Source organism: Tiliqua scincoides, chromosome 2, assembly GCF_035046505.1.
Source record: "Tiliqua scincoides isolate rTilSci1 chromosome 2, rTilSci1.hap2, whole genome shotgun sequence".
NCBI lineage: Eukaryota > Metazoa > Chordata > Lepidosauria > Squamata > Scincidae > Tiliqua > Tiliqua scincoides.
The window spans coordinates 120,872,961-120,889,516 of record NC_089822.1 but is presented as its reverse complement, the minus strand read 5'-3'; the positions used below and the strand labels follow the sequence as shown (position 1 = coordinate 120,889,516).

Here is a 16,556-nt window from a genome sequence, read left to right as displayed (position 1 = left end):
TATGTTAAAAAAAAGGAAACAATGCTCAATTTAAAACAGGAAAATAAGGAATGAAACAGCAGCAGTACCTGAAAGCAATGTAATTATATCTCACTTAAAAGGTAGGTAGTCTTTGTCCAAGACTTGGGTAGCTAGTAGGTAGGCTCCAACCTTAGGTGAAGACAAATATACATCAACAAAAAGGAAAAGAGAATTCACAGCAGCGGCTTCACTTACTTGTGGAGTCCAACTTCTTCCCGATTTTCCCATTTGAACAACAGGCACACATATATATCAAAAACCAATTGCTGGTTCAGCTGTTAGTTTTGCCCATCCACCTTTATTTTAACCACTGTTGACCTTACTTTTTCAAACTGCCACATTTATCTATTTATTTGTTCCTTCATCACTTTCCACGAATTGGAAAGACAATAATATCAGTTTGAGTGAGTAGGTGGAACTCCATTATGTGCAAAGCATTTTCTTCTTTTCTCTATCTGTTAGGAAGCTGCCAACCTACGAACATGAAGGAAGGCTTGGAAAGAGACAGGAAGGGAAAAAAGAGACTTTGGAAGTTTATTCTTTGATAAAATTTCAACTGAAAGTGGTGGACTTTGCTATTAACATTTTCCTAAATGCACAAAAATCTATTCACAGGTAGGTCTGCCTTTACTCTAAGACATTAAATTAGAGCTACATGAGAGTGACACAGAAGATGAAAGTTCTATTCAAGAGCAAAGTCCAACAATCATTTTGGTAAAGCAATGGCCTGTTCTGGTTAATGAGTTCAAAGAAAAATGTCTTCCTATACAAAATTACAATACAGAAAACGCATACAATTACAATACAAGAGGGGCTATTTGTTAGTAACTAGCATCTAGAACAGAATTTTCATAATAAAAACACATAGGAAATTAAAATCAGTTGCTATTTTTTTAAACTGGAAAAATGGAGACAAATTCCAAAGTTCATTGGAGAGACACTTTCAGACTCTTAAGCACAAAAGTGATATTTTTTTCTTTTTTAAAAAAGGAATTTGGTTTGGTAAATGAAGCCAGTTCCTTTACATCCCAAAGGGCAGAAGCCAGAAGAACTCAAGCACATCATGCCGAGAGGTAGAGAGGTGTCCATATATAATCACAATCTTCTATTGGTTTTCTTTTTATTTGTCTGAGGTAATTAGCTGTGTGTGTCAAGTTGTAGAATCAAAAGTATTGGCAAAAAAAGAGCAACATTGACAAGTTACACTAACGACCTCTTTCCTCTCCTCAACAGGTCCTAAAAATTTAATTTGACGCATCTGAATTAATGCTTCCAGGATCTCCAGCAGGTGAAGTGATTGATGAAGGGGTAGTAGCGTCCTGCCAGCTGCCATTAGCCTGAAGAGGGAATAAATGCATTTTGTTGTTAAGTCCACAAGATGTAACTTGAGCCCTAAACCATTATGATTAAAATTTCCCACGTCACAATGGGAGAGCATTATGCCATGGACAAGACACTTACTTTGTTCCTTTAGACTTAACCCCAGAGCAAAAGTCTTGACACTGCAGTTCACTTTCCGGGGCACGGAAGGCAAAGTACTGTGTGAATGCTTGCTTCCACTGCATTTGTTTCAGAGCGTGTCTGCTTTCCCCAAATGAGACTCCTGTGCTCTTGCCCAACTTCTCCAGCTAACTTGTCTACGTGAATTATCAAACAGCGTTCAAAGCAAAAGATGGAACAGTATGTGTAGTGAAAGTCACTCCTACAATGCTGTCATATCTTCCTGCCTGGTGTATGACATGTTCCCAAATGTTTTAATTTCCAACTGAGGATGGAAATCAATCCATGAACAGGCTGTGGATTTCACTGAAGGCTAATTCTGTGCTCCCTCTTTCAATCCTGCAGTCTCTTCCTCCAACTGGCAGTTCTCGCCTCCAATGGGAGGGGATTGGAAGTAAGTCAGTCTTTCCTTCTAATCCACTGGGCCAATTTGGGTGGGTAGGTAAGCCAGCTCCTCAATCTGACCATCCCTAACCAAACAGGGTTCTGGTCTTCAAAGTATTATGACTGATACCGAAAAGGGCTTTTCTTACAGTATAAAACAAGGTGGGTTTTTTTTTTCCTGGTCTCCTAAATGACAAAGATTGGAAATACAGTCCCTGTTGGCCTCTCTCTTTGGGGAAGCACTGAGTCATGGCAAGGCACTAGCAATGCCACAGAGTTTTCATTTTAACTGCATCTGCAGAGGTGGCTGCATTAACCTCCATTGCCACTTTGGACTTCTGGAGCTCAAGGAATTCTTTCAAAAGCAGAAGCTCCTTACATCAATGCGCTGCGTCGAATATAGAGGGTTCCCCACAATGCTGTCATATCTTCCTGCCTGGTGTATGACATGGTGTAAGGAATCCATCTGTAATGAAACAACCAGTTTGAAAGGGAGGGAAAAAGCAAAAGCAGTTATGTTGATTCTCCAGAATCACTTTCTAAAGCCCCACTATCCCTGCTCCCTTTATGCAGCCCCCAACAGAACTCGGAAACATCATGTCCAACTGGGCGGATGGCTACAAGGTTAAGGGCGTAATCCTAACCAACTTTCCAGCACTGACATAGCTGTGCCAATGCAGCATGCACTGCATCCTGCAGTGGGAAGCCGTCAAGGGATGCCTCCTTAAGGTAAGGACATGTTTGTTACCTTACCTTGGGTCTGCATTGCGGCTAGGTCAGTGCTGGAATATTGGTTAGAATTGCGCCCTAAAATCTCACTAAAGTTTACTAAAATTCTGGATCCACTGTCTGCAGCAGATTCAGTCTCTCTAATATTGTAACGTTATTGTGTGTTATGCCTGTCAGAGTGGACAGGGTTACTACAACGATGGATGAACCTCTGGGCCCAGCAGTTTGGGAAAAAAGAAAAAAAAATGGCCCAAATGGCCCAACTCCAAAATGCGTGGCTCTGTCAAACAGGCAATTCAGACCTGCATTACATGAATCCTGGCTCTCATCATGGAATCTGGAATACCCAAGTTGTAAATCAGCATTACTTCTGGCCCAGGATGATACCCAATATCATCATGGTGATACTGCCATGCAAATGATGCCAACCAGTAATGATGCCAACCAGTAAATGATGCCAACCAGCATTTCTTGGAAGCTGTTTTGTTTCATGTCTGCTCAGACAGTACACTTGAAACAGGAATATGCTACCTTCATCTTATTTGGCTCTGCTCTGCAACATCAATCTGCGTCAAGTCTTTCTAACCCTTGTGTGTGAATGCTTATGCACATCTACATAGCCCCTATCCTCTCCTACATGACATAATCAGCATTTGACTGCCACAGATGAGCTATGGGCCAGGCCCACAGTCAGACATATTTCTTCAATTTCAGGAGAAAGATTAAAAAGGTAGGTAAAACATGTTGCCAGTTCCAACCTCAAATAGATCTGGCAGCCTTTCCTTGCTTGAACCAGCACTGGATGATTTAGATTAAACAAAGTGCCCAAGAAAGCCACTATTTATGGAATGATCTATCATCTTCTACAGGTGGATCACTTCTACAGGTGGCCACCCTACTGAAATATTCCGGGCGGGGTGGGGGTGGGGGGTTAAATCCAACAATCTATAAAAATGATGCTTTGGGCACATGGGAGCCTTCAGCACCCTTGCCCTGCTGAAGACCTTGAGGGATTGGTCTCACAATTTTCTCTGCACACCAACCTGTGACTGCACATTGGCTCCCACTGGCGAGTTCTGGTAGGAAGTGAGTGACTGCAGGTTTATAAAGGAATCTCCAGAATTTGTCATTTTAAATGACCCAGAGGAACCTGAAGAGGAAAAGAAGTTACCTAAGGGTTTGTCTGCACCTGCTCATTTTTGCATAGTCTGTCACAGAAAACATAAAAACTTGTGATGTTCTGCATCTGATCCCATGGTTTACTGCTAAATTGTTGCACTCCTTGGGGCTGGGTGAACAGCTTCTGATCTTGTACTGCCTTGGCACTTCATGATCAAGGTCTCCTCCCCTTTTTTGGTCTGTAGCAGTTGTTTTCAAACTCTACCCCAGGGAATTCTGAGTTCCTTGGAAACATAATTGGGTTCCTCAATGAAAAGATCCAAGACAAGACAACTTATCTACTGCTGATCGTCCCCTGCAATGTGCAGTTGCATGGGAGGGACTGTATATGTTCTACATGTACCCACGATGCCAGCAAAACAAAGCTGATCTTTGATACTAATGAACATAAAATACATGTGTAACCTAGGGTACATTCTCCATTTACATGATGCAATGGTGAGGTCTGACAAGCCAAACTTATGCCTCATGTGAATTGCAGAATATGCTCTGGAATTTTCTGCAACACAGTGGTTCCAAGGCAGACAAGGGAGGCTATCTTTGAAAAACAAATCAACACCAACAAATCAAGAGTTCCTTCTGAATAGAAGTTTTGAAGTAATTCAGCTAAGTTACTGGAATACAGGTACCCTGCTTCAACCTCAGTCTTCATTTTTTTAAAAATATTGTTGTTTCAAAAAAAGAAACCCACCTAAAGCCCATAGTCTCAAAAGAAGAAAATATGCATATGAATAGAAGAGGCATGAAACTGAAATGAAATGAAATATGGAGCAATGTGCAGACAATTGCAACAAACTCCAGTGGGTGTACAGGGATTTACTGAAGCAATTGTAGTTGCCAAGGCATCTTGAGCAAATTGTTCTTCTTCAGAGGGAATAGACACCACTAAACAAAAGTAACTTCATATGAATGTCTGTTTCTCCTTAGACAAATATTGTTGTGTTTGAATGCTAGTCAAGTTTTTGATTGTTAAAGAAGAAACAGGCATGTTTACTAAAATTATTTTTCTCTAGCAATTTCTGTTAGGAATTGACCCTGAAGAACAGCAGTTGGTTCAAGGTATGTAAGAAACTAGACTAAATTTCTGGCGCAGACTTGAGAAACCCCATGTCTGGCTTCCTAGCCCAACACAGGGCACAGGATGTGGCAGAGGAGGCCTCCACTGGTCCCACCCCATCTCCCCCCACCTTCCTGTCACCTTCTCCATGCCCCCCCTTTTTGCCGGCAGCGATCAGGGCTTCTTCAGCAGAGCTGATAGGTAGGCCTGCCCCCCCCCTGGTGCTGCTTACTCTAAGGGTGCAGCAAACATGCTTTACAGCATGTTTGCAACACCCACCGCCAGCAGTGCAAGCGTACCACCAGCACTGGAGCCTTTATGATTGGGCTCTAAACTCTGTTTTCTGCTTGCTTTTTTCTCAATAGGCACACAATCCAGTTCTGGGGCATTTTCAAACATGTCCTGTTAAGTTTGTTAACTTTAAGTCAACTTCAGTAGCCTCTTCAGTTTCAGAGCAGTATAGCAGAAGCTCTCCTGCTGTATAAAGGTTTGCCTAGCAGGTGTGAGGCCAAGCACCAACTTAGATGCCACCTTTCTGCACTCACCAGAATTTGGGGTGGGTGGAGAGCTTGTCTGGTTGCCTTGGGCCACCACATTGGTTGCATCCACAGCTGTTTTGGCTGCATAAATATTAGCCTCTTCCTGGAATTTCCCCATATTTTTCTTATATCGGATTCTCTTATTACCAAACCAATTCGAGACCTGCAACAATAACTCAGTTAATACTCAAACACATTATAGTTTATAGTCATTAATAGTAGCTACAGATGACAAGAGGCAATGACTATTCTCAGAGAGAGTGAAATAAATTTACTTACAAATTTATACCCAGCTTTATCTCCCTAACGGGCATTCAAAGCAGCATCCAACAATCTGAGGGCATCAAACTAAGTGTTATTTGATGACTCAAATCAAGTGTTAACTCTCATCCATTAACAACTCTCATCCATTAACAGCACTGCAAGTCCTTTAGCAAGACCATGAATGATGTTTTATAAAATCCTTTATGGAACTAAAATGATAAAAGCAATGGGGGTTATCCTACTTGGCAAGCATGTAATAAGCTATGTCCCAAATGTGAGTTAGTGCCACTCTAATGCATGCTACAATACACATAAAAGCCAATGTGCTTTGATATGGTTTTGCCTCTAGTCTATGGCATCTAAAAGCCTAAAGCAGGGTAGCATGGGAAAGGAAGGCAGAAGTGTAGTTTTGGAACTCCATCACAGCCAGATGTGTCAGACAGCTATTGCCTCTGCTCTTGTGACACCTAAAAAAATACTGGCCAGCAAATTAAGCAAAGGACAGTGCAACTAATAAAAACAAAATTGTTACCAATTGTAATACTAAAGGCAGGCTAGATTGGTTTGTAAGCAAATACAGTAGATTTGCTTCAATTTTCAAATCAAGTCTGGCTGGCCTCCTAAAGCTATGGTTAATTAAACACAATTTACTAATTAACCAAAGTGCTGAATCTGGAACCTGAGGGCTCTCTCATGCAGAAATCAGTCTGCATGCTACAACCAAGCTTTAGCCAAATGACAAAACTACAGAATAACTAGCCAGAGAAGCAAAAAAAGCTCTCCTGAATAGCAGCAAGGTCAAAGGTAAGGACCATCCCATCCCCCACATTAAAAGCTTTCATGCTGTCTGAGGCAACAAAAGAAATGTGTTAAAAATCAGATCTGGCAACCAGTGGTGTTCCTGGGGTCAGAATTCCACCCCCCCACACCCGGTTTCGCCCCCCTTCTCCGCCCCCGCAACCCAGAAGTAATTGCGCTGACATCATAGTCACTGCAATTACTTCCGCACAGCTGCCTCCTCCGTTCCCCCTTTGTAAACAAGGAGAAACAGAGGAGGCAGCCGAGGCCCCCATGGAGCCTTCCGCGCCACGGGGGTTGCCATGGCAGTGGTCTGGGGCTGCTCCCAGCGGCCCAAGACTGCTGTAGTGGAGACCTCCGCGCAGCTTGTAAGCTGCGCGGAAGGCTCCATGGGGGCCAGGAAGCGACGCACGTCCCCTCCGACATCAGAGGGGGGCACGCCACTTCTACTCCGCCCCTGAGGCACACCCTCAGCAGCGGAGCAGGGCGACCTGGCCAGGGGGGCACGCGCCACTTCCGCCCCGCCCCGAGGGACGCCCTCAGAGGTGGAGCAGGGGCACCCAGGAGCACTCCTGGGAGGCAACTGGACGCTGCCTCCCAGGCAGCGTCTCGGTGCCAACTGGACCTCCCCCCCCTCCCCTCCTCCTTTATAGGAGGAGACGAGATGGGCGCCCTAGAGCATAAGTGCCTCTCTAGGGCACCTGTCTCCTATCCTCTTATAAAGGAGGAGGGGAGGGGCGGCTCAGTCCGCGCCCAGGTGCTGACAGAGAGGCAGCAAGCTCCTAGGCACTCCTCCTGGCGGGGGCAGGGCTCCGAGGCAACCCTGGAGGGTCGGTGCCTGGGGCATTTACCCCGCTTGCCCCCCCCCAGGTACGCCAGTGCTGGCAACTTTGGCAGCAATCCTAACCAACTTTCCAGTACTAACATAAGGTATGCAACTCCAAGGTAAGGGAACAAGTATTGCCTTACCTTTAGGAGGCCTCCATGGCTGCCCCCCAACTGCAAGATGCAGCACATGCCCCACTGACACAGCTATGCCAGTGCTGGAAAGTTGGTTAGGATTGCGCCCTTATTGAAATAACAGCTGGGAGGGAATTCAACACACTGTTGCTTATCACTGGAGGGGGCTAGGTGTGTTGAAGACAGCTTCAGATAGCTGGGCTGATTAAAATCAGGGAGATTTCCTATTCGGTTTTATGCAGGTTTACAAGATACATTGATTTATCAATGCCCTTTATGCTACCTAGGCACATTTTAAATATACAAAATTTCTTAAATCAACATATAATATTTTAACTATTTTATAAAATTGTTCATGACATTTTTAAGGTTACTAGAGCTGAAATTTAAGTTAATTTTTATCCACCCTGCTTCTCATCTTCCCCCCCCCTTATATATATATTTTTTTAAACTATAAAATAGTTCAAGAACAAAACAGGTACACTTGGCGACACTGCTCTCCACCATGATGCATAGCCTACCTGTGAGACTGTGATGCCTCCTTTCTTTGCTAGCTCTTCTTTGGCTTCTTCACTGGGGTAAGGATTACTTAGATGAGAATAAAAATACTCATTCAAGACTTCTGTCGCCTGTTTGCTGAAGTTACGCCGCTTGCGCCTAGGAACATACTGCAAATTATTTCTACTGCTGACATTAGAACACATTACACATTAGTGTAAGAGCTGAACAAACAAGCAAAGGATGCAGGAAAGCACACATCAGCTTAGGTACACTGTTCCATGCAAACACATAAGGATGTCAAGATTCTAATGAAATGGGAAGATGACAAAGGGAGCATTTTTTCATATATATAATTGACCCCCCATACACAGTATTATTTGTAGTTATGTCTTAAAGTGCCACTTCTGCTTAAATCACAGTAGGCCCAATTTGACATGATTGCCTGAGACCTGTCTCATCTGTGTCCTTCTGACCCATTACCCCCCCCAATCATACACACACACACACACACACACACACACACAGAGAGAGAGAGAGAGAGAGAGAGAGAGAGAGAGAGAGAAATGCACAAATAATGGATATCATTCAGCAACACCATTTACTGGACTGCATCCAAAACCTGGCAAAGCCCTACATGACAATAACTAGGTCAGTGTTTTTTCCATCTTCCTCCTATATAGGGGTCCCCATTGACTTGCACAGCATGAGACTCCACATAGTGTTCAACATGCTGGACACAGGCAACACCTGCACCAAGTCTGGATTGTTCATTACCTTGCATCAAGAAACCGTGAGCGCAGGATCATCACAGCCTCACACGTGCTCTGTTTCAGCTGCATCTGGATGGTGCTGAATTTCCCATGAATTATATTCACCATACGCTCAATTTCTTTGGGTGAAATTGGCCTTGTCCTACTCTGTTCTCGGAGCAGGTTCATAACATGGGTGGTGAACTCACTGCAGGCCTGGATATAAGTAAAAAATAAGCACATTTAACTGAAGTAAAGGTAAAAATCTCTCACATTAAGCCTTACATCATCATCACATTTAATCTGCAACATATCAGTGTAAATTTTAACTATTCAACAGACTACCTGGAAATCAGATGAATATGACATCACCTGCAATCTCAAAATTATTATATTAAAAGATATGCTTTAGGTCACCTTTTATGGGCTGTGTACACACCTTTGATGTGTAGCAACAAATGGAAGATGTGCAGTCAATGTTGCTATGAAAGATGTGTAGTCTGTGTTGGCTGTAGAACCTTAATATAACCACTACATTACATAGACCAGGGGTGCCCAAACCCCAGCCCTGGGACCACTTGTGGCCCTCGAGGCCTCTCAATGCGGCCCTCAGGGAGCCCCCAGTCTCCAATGAGCCTCTGGCCCTCCAGAGATTTGTTGGAGCCCACACTGGCCCAACGCAACTGCTCTTAGTGTGAGGGCAACTGTTTGACCTCTCGCGTGAGCTGTGGGATGAGGGCTCCCTCCACTGCTTGCTGTTTCACGTCTGTGATGCAGTAGCAGCAGCAAAGGAAAGGCCTGTAAAGGCCTCCTTTATAGGCCTTGAGCTATTGCAAGACCTTCATTCAGTCATATAAGTTCATCTTTAACATATTTGTTTATGTAAACTTATGTAAATTTATTCAAATTTTAAATGTAAATTCTTTTTTTTTCCCCCGGCCCCCCACACAGTGTCAGAGAGACGATGTGGCCCTCCTGCCAAAAACTTTTGACTCCCCTGACATAGACAAGTCCAACAGCTCTTGTGCAGTCATATAACTCTTGATTTAAAAGAGTTTGGCCCAAATCCTAACCCACTTTCCAGCACTGGCATAGCTGTGCCAATGGGACGTGTGCTGCATCCTGCAGTTGGGGGGCATTCCTCAACACTTTGAGGCCTCCTCAAAGTAAGGGGATGTTTGTTTCCTTACCTCAGAGCTGCATTGCCCTTATGTTGGTGTTGGAAACTGGGTTAGGATTGCATCCTTTGGAAATAACAGAGGTTGACTGCTTCTTTAAAAACAAGTCAAATATGTTTGCACATATGCATGTGCACAGATGTTTCTTCCCCACCCACCCCCCAATATCTGCAGATCACTTTACTTTTATTGTCTTGCTTAGTCCAGGAAGGGTTTCTTGCTTAACACTTGAACATGACAGGGAGGCAGGAAGCCTGCAAGCTAGAGGGAGACTAACTACAGGAATTAACTGAACATTAACAGGAAGCAGGAACTCTCCTATTTCCTATTAATGTTTGGTTAGTCTCCCCGCTCTGGTGCACAGTTTTCCTGCCTGCATGTCTTGTTCCTGTGTTAAGCAAGAAACTCTTCCTGTATAAAGCAAGACCAAAAAAAGTAAAGAAAAATGAAGGTAATGGGCACCAGAGGGGAGTGTTGCATTGTGAAGCATGTTATTATACAGTTCCCCTGTATCTGTGGTTTCTGTATCACAAGGGGGGGATTCAGAACAGAGTCCCCGTGGATACAGGGGGATGCCTGTATTGTCATAAATAGATTTGGATTTAATGGACTTTCAGCATTAATGGACACCCCTTAGTCTAGCGGTTCCCAAACTGGTGGAACCAAAAATGGGCCATTCCTCCTTAAGGGAAATGGCCTGGGAATGGGTGTCCCAATGGCACCTCAGCGATCGTGGCAGTGCAGAGACCCAGCAACATTTTAATGTACCTGGGGGGCTGTTGAGGCTTCCATGATGGTCATGGAGGCCCCTCTGTGAGCCTCTGTGTGGCTGCCCTGAGCTCTGATTGCCAACTGGAGCTCACTTTCGGTTTGAAACTGGAAGTGAGATCCAATTAGCAATCAGAGCTCATGGCAGCCATGTGGAAGGGCAGCTGCAAGCCTTCAGGACCTTCATGGAGGCTTCAGCAGCCCCCCAGACATATTAAAATGTTGCTGGATCCCCATGGCACCACGATTGCTGTGGCACTGTTGGGGTCACCACCACCCTGCCTTTATTTGTGAGGTTCCCAACTCCCTCAGAGGAGTTTGGGAACCTCTGCCTTAGTCTATCACATCAAGGGCTCACTGTGTTTGCTACTATATACTCAAACTTTTACCATGTGACCATGTCTGTGACAACTGTCCCTAGTTGCACAAATGCCTGGAAAACAGACTGTGTTCTCTTAAAAGGCACTGCAGTTACACAAGGAAAAGGAGAACTTTAACAAGAGCTCTATAAAAATTATCTCATAAAACAAAGAGGCTGGTGTTTGCTTCCAGACAAAGAATGATACTGTCTATTCAAACAACTGGCAAAGTACGAAAGTTCTGAAGAGGAAACTCATAAACTGTTGACTCAACTACACATTTAATACAACTAAGAATCAAGAAAGGCCATAGTCCTGAACCTACATGAGAGCTCATAAAAAGACACAAGAGTGCAGTCCAATGAATATACCCTTCCATTTTTACATCAGCACAGTAAATAACTATTGGATTATTTATATATAAAAATACAGGATACTCCCTGCTCTATGACCACAAAGGAAAAATGATTAATTGTTTTTAACTGAGATGATAAAAACTCTTCCATGCAGAAAGATCACCTGTTCATATTTCTCTAGCTCAGAGTGGTATATCTGTCGGATCTGTGACAGCTTGGCCCTGTAGTCAGAGTGTTCAATGCTATTGTCATTTGGACAGCCACCTGATGTTGCTGCTATGGCCGCTGGTCCTCCTCTTCCCCGCTTCTCGGGTCCGGAGACACCCTCAGCCAGCAACATGTTATCTAGTCTCATTAGCTGAGCATCAGGGGGGTCTTCTTCCTGAATACCGCGTATACTTAACACTGGATAAATATAAATAGGGAGCAGAGGATTATTTCAGAAGCAGAGAAAAGAAATTAACAGTTGATTTTTCCTTCATGTTTTCTTTGCACAGATCTTAGCAACCACAGTCAGGGGGGCACAGATTTATTGCCAGTGCACAGTACATGCATGAACACATGGACAATAAAGGTTGAAGATGTTCGTTTTGCTTTCTATATAACTGGATTGCAAATCTCACAGGCTGGAGAGAAGGTAACAGAATTGGGACAATTCATATTGGTTAAAAGTTAACAGCATCCACAAATATTTGCAAGACCAATGACATTCCCCACTTAGACATATGCACCCAGCATATTCAGGAGACTAGTGTAGTGCAGTTTACCAACTTCCAATAAACTCAGTTTTCCAACTATCATCAACTATGAAAATATGCATGTTTTTTGTGAGCAATCAACAACCAAGTTTCATTTGTAAACAATGCAATAAATTAAACTATATGCTGAGTAGCACTTCCAGAGAGAGGAACAAAAGCGGCATCTCTTAGTTACCACTGAAAGTTCTTCCTAAATTTCCCCTGAAGTGTCTTCTTTGCAATCAGGGATCCAGAGATGCAGTTTTTAAAATTACTGCTGATGGTGCGCAGTAGTTTTGTTCCACACCCCCTGCTGCAGGAAACCTGTTGCAGCACTTGACACAAAAGGGGGCATGCACAAGACTGCACTAGCTTTCCTCTGTTTATGGGAAAGAAGATTATACAATGGAGAAGTTAAGGTTTACACCTCCTCCCAGATTCACAAAAATCCATGCAATCAGTAGACACCTGGTTAGTTTAGCAGTCCAAGGACCCAATCCTGAACAGTGTGCGCTGGCTTACTGCTGGCACGCACTGTTGCAAATGTGCTGTAAGGAACACTCGCAGGCCCTACTGCTGGGCGAGCACTGGTGGTAGCCCAGCGCTGGCTGATGCTGGGCTAGTGTTGGGCGGCCACCGGAACTCCACCACTCGGTGGTTGCGCAGCCCGCCAAGGAGTGGTAAGTGGGTGCGTAGGGGGAGGAGGCATTCTGGGAAGGGGGGAGGCTGTCAGAAAGGGTGGAGGAGGCGTTCCAGCAGGAGGGAGCTGGGAGGGAGGGAGGCGGAACCAGTGGAGCTTTGCTGCACCTGATCCAGAGCCTCCATGTTGGGCTCACTGCCCTATACGGAGGCTCTTGATTCACAGTTGACCTTTTGGTTGGCAGTGAATCGAGAAGCCCCATTGCGGAAGTTCCCATTGCAGAAGTTCTCCCAAGAAGGCGGCGGCGGCAGCTGCCCGGAGCGCACAGGATGCAGTGGTAGACATTTTCGGCACCACTGCAGCCCCACACCCCGGGCAGCTCAGGATTGGACTATCAGTGAGCATTGAGGCAAAGCAGGGATTTGAACCTGATTCTCCTAATCCAGTGTTATTCAATCTGCGGTCCCCAAACCCCAATGGGGTCACAAAGCCTCACTGGGGGGGGGGTGTTGCAGCAACCTTTCAGAGCCTGTGCAAGAGAAGGCTTGGATCGAATCCAATAATGATACTGCCTTATCAAAACTGATTTGATATAATCCTGCCCAGCCTCTTCTCAGTCTTGCCTCACAGCTCCTAAGGCTGGCCCTGCTCAGGCTGCTGCCTCACAAGTTTGTTGTGAAGACACAAGAAGTAGGGGGGAAATGGGGTGCAAAGGGGAAAAGCTGGCAGTGATAGGGGCAGGGGGTGGGCAGATTGGGTCCCAGAAGGGGGGCAGGATTGGTGATGGATCCTCAGACTCATACTTAATTTACTGCCCTTATCATCTTCAGATTTCTCATCAGATATTACTCAAGACGGTTTACATAGACAGGCTATTCTAGACCTGATAAGGGTTTTTACACTATTGTTCTATATATAGAACTTTTCAGTCTCCAGATGTTTCCCTTCCACAGTGTAGTCCTCTCTCTTGGCTGCACAGCACATACCCTTGAGCTTCCACAGAAGATTTATTGGGGTCATGGCATGAAAAAGGTTGAAGACGTTGTTCTAATCTAATCCATCACACTGCATTGTTTTCTTTTTACGGGTACATGCTGCTGCTTGCAGAACTATCATCTCTTGCTCTCTTAGCCCCACTGTACTTTCAGTGCAGTTTGGCTTACTGTGTTTTCTGCACTCTCAAGAGATGGTGGGAATAGTCAAGCAGCAGAGGTAGGACAGTGATCACCACTTTCTCCTTAGTTCCTCCTTGCCAAAGTGGATTAAATCAGCAGTGTCTTCTACAGAAAGCTGGGGCTGTGGAATGGTACCTCCAAAATTACTCAGGCCACCAGAGGTTCAGGAATATTATTATTATTATTATTATTATTATTATTATTATTATTATTATTATTATTATTATTATTATTATTATTATTAACAGTATTTATATACCGCTTTTCAACTAAAAGTTCACAAAGCGGTTTACAGAGAAAAATCAAATAACTAAATGGTTCCCTGTCCCAAAAGGGCTCACAATCTAAAATGAATACCAGCAGACAGCCACTAGAACAGACAGTGCTGGGGTGAGGTGGGCCAGTTACTCTCCCCCTGCTAAAAAAAGGAGCACCCACTTGAAAAAGTGCCTCTTACCCAATTAGCAGGGGCCTAATAGCTCAGTTCAGACAAGCAACTAAAAATGATCTGGCTTGGTTCTTGAAGATATGTAAAGTAATAGTAATAGTGGCAGGAATAACAAGAATAGCTATGAACATATGCAAACTGTTCTCCTCTCATCACTGAGTAATAGCAACTAGCAGCACCTTACTGGAGGAAGAATTCCCAAAACAGCGATCCTCATTTCCACCAAGGGTTACTGCCGATGAAGCCATACTACCCAGCTGCTACTCTTCTGGTTCTAGGACAGGGTATACCCACAAGCACATTACATTGCCAACTGTTACAGCACTACATGCACCTGGATCCTAAGTGCTCCAATGACTATTCATAACATCAGATCTCCAAACAACCCTTTCCTCAATACTCCAGAGCCTCTCATGAGCCATAAATACTTTTCATTTAGGTCAAAAGCTTCATGTAGATTGAAAATATAGCCACAGAACATAGTGTCGGTTTTAACTGCATGTCAAGTTCCCATGTAAAAGAGATCGTCTTTGTTCAAGCAATGTATTTTCCAAACAAAGAATGGATTTGTCTCTGTTAATTAGTTGAAAGAAACGGTTATCTTCATTAAGTAGCCTCAAAATATCACTTAAACCAAGTTACTTTTATATTTATCCTGATCAGTTAATTAATCAATTAAATGGATAATAGCAAGATGGTAAATTGACTAAAAGAAACCATCCAATTGGTTGGCAGCCCTAATTTTTATGGATGTTTTTAATGGACAATTGTCAGCGCCATAAACCCCTGAGAACCTGTGCCGTCACACACACTAACATGCCACTGTTTGTTCTGATCCCTAATCATAACACCCTCTACATATTCATCAAAATGGAAAATAATTAGACTGAGCCAAGTGAAATTCCCATCATTTCTAATTAGCCCTTAATTAAAACACATCACAACCTAAGGTACCGAGGCCTCACTCAATATGCAAATGCAATCATTGCAATATATTTACATATCATTAATTAACACGCTGTGGTGCTATAATGAACTGTACGAGAGCACCGGTGCCAAAACAAGAATGATATGCAATTTGTTTAGGCTCATTTTCCAATCCAGATTTTTCTTCCATGTGGCAACAGAGCAGTGGGGCTCATACTCCTGTCTTATGATGGAAAATTTCTGTTAATAAAGAATAAAACACATCTATCGATTAACTGAAATATACAAAAGGCAGGCACCGGTTACTTTTGCTGTTTCATATGAGTTGAACCTTTGGCTGAACTCATAAGTTTGTTTTAGGTTGAAGGAAGATGGGGCTCAACTGTCATTGGGAGGTCTAAGAAATTTAATAAACACCGCAGCAACTGAGAAGAACAGTTAAAGGAAATAGGAAAGTGTAAATCAAGAGAGATTTGAGGAAGCTAAAAAGAATTGTTACACAACTCACCTTCAGATCCACTAAGAAAATAATGGAAGCTGCTTTTAAGCAACAAGCATATTTAAGCATTTTAACTAAAGCCTCATTTGATGTACAACATATACTTGGCAACTGGTGGCCTGAGGGCTCAATCCCAGCTCCCATGGACTTTCCACCTGATCCCTAGCATTCCCTTGACCCCAAGGTACTTATGCACCTTCAGCTGCTCTCTTCCATACAAGATAAGAATCAGGAAAGGAGCCTCCCCTGTTCTGCTGAACAGCAACAGGGGCTTTGGCAGAGCAGCCCTTTATTATTCACCTCAGCTGCTGCTATTCAAATGGGCAGAAGGGAGCTTGAAGAGCTATTTGCATACATCTCAGCAGCTCATGTGGATTGGCTTCTATCCGCCAACTGAATGTTGCCTGCACTCACTTCAAAATATGGTCCTGGTTAAACATGAGCTGTAAACTAGGGATCTAACACACTCCTTCACTCAGAAGAAAATTCCACTGAGTTCAGTCTAAGGCTGCACTCTATGCACTCTTAATTGTAAAACTTAATGAGTAAAACCCATTGAACTTAGTGGGACTTAAGCCCTATGCCAGGGCAGTGCCAGTAGAAGCTGTGCTGTCCCGGCAATCACGGTCACAAAAGTGCTGTGAGGCACTCTAGCATGCCACAGGGCAACCTCTGGCTCACCTTGCACAGATCAGGCTGCTGATACAAGGTAAAAATGATTCCATCAGGCAGCATCCTTAACTCAAAGGATTAATCCTCTGTAAAATCCATACCATAAAGGCCAAGCT

General features: G+C 43.8%; 1 protein-coding gene across 2 annotated transcripts in view; it reads right to left on the bottom strand.

Annotated features, from left to right (window-relative positions):
* Positions 1 to 533: 533 nt before the first annotated feature.
* PBX4 (PBX homeobox 4) overlaps positions 534 to 16,556 on the bottom strand; it is a 41,781-nt gene continuing 25,758 nt past the window's right edge. The window contains exons 3-9 of one of the 2 annotated variants that reach the window (XM_066613977.1): positions 11,506 to 11,747; positions 8,707 to 8,897; positions 7,953 to 8,088; positions 5,416 to 5,572; positions 3,678 to 3,784; positions 2,285 to 2,371; positions 534 to 1,358 (exon numbers count right to left, since the gene is read on the bottom strand). In XM_066613977.1, the coding sequence (XP_066470074.1) occupies positions 1,266 to 1,358; positions 2,285 to 2,371; positions 3,678 to 3,784; positions 5,416 to 5,572; positions 7,953 to 8,088; positions 8,707 to 8,897; positions 11,506 to 11,747 (1,013 nt within the window). In that variant the 3' untranslated portion in view covers positions 534 to 1,265. The remainder of the gene's footprint in view (positions 1,359 to 2,284; positions 2,372 to 3,677; positions 3,785 to 5,415; positions 5,573 to 7,952; positions 8,089 to 8,706; positions 8,898 to 11,505; positions 11,748 to 16,556) is intronic. The other variant, XM_066613978.1, reaches the window with a different exon arrangement.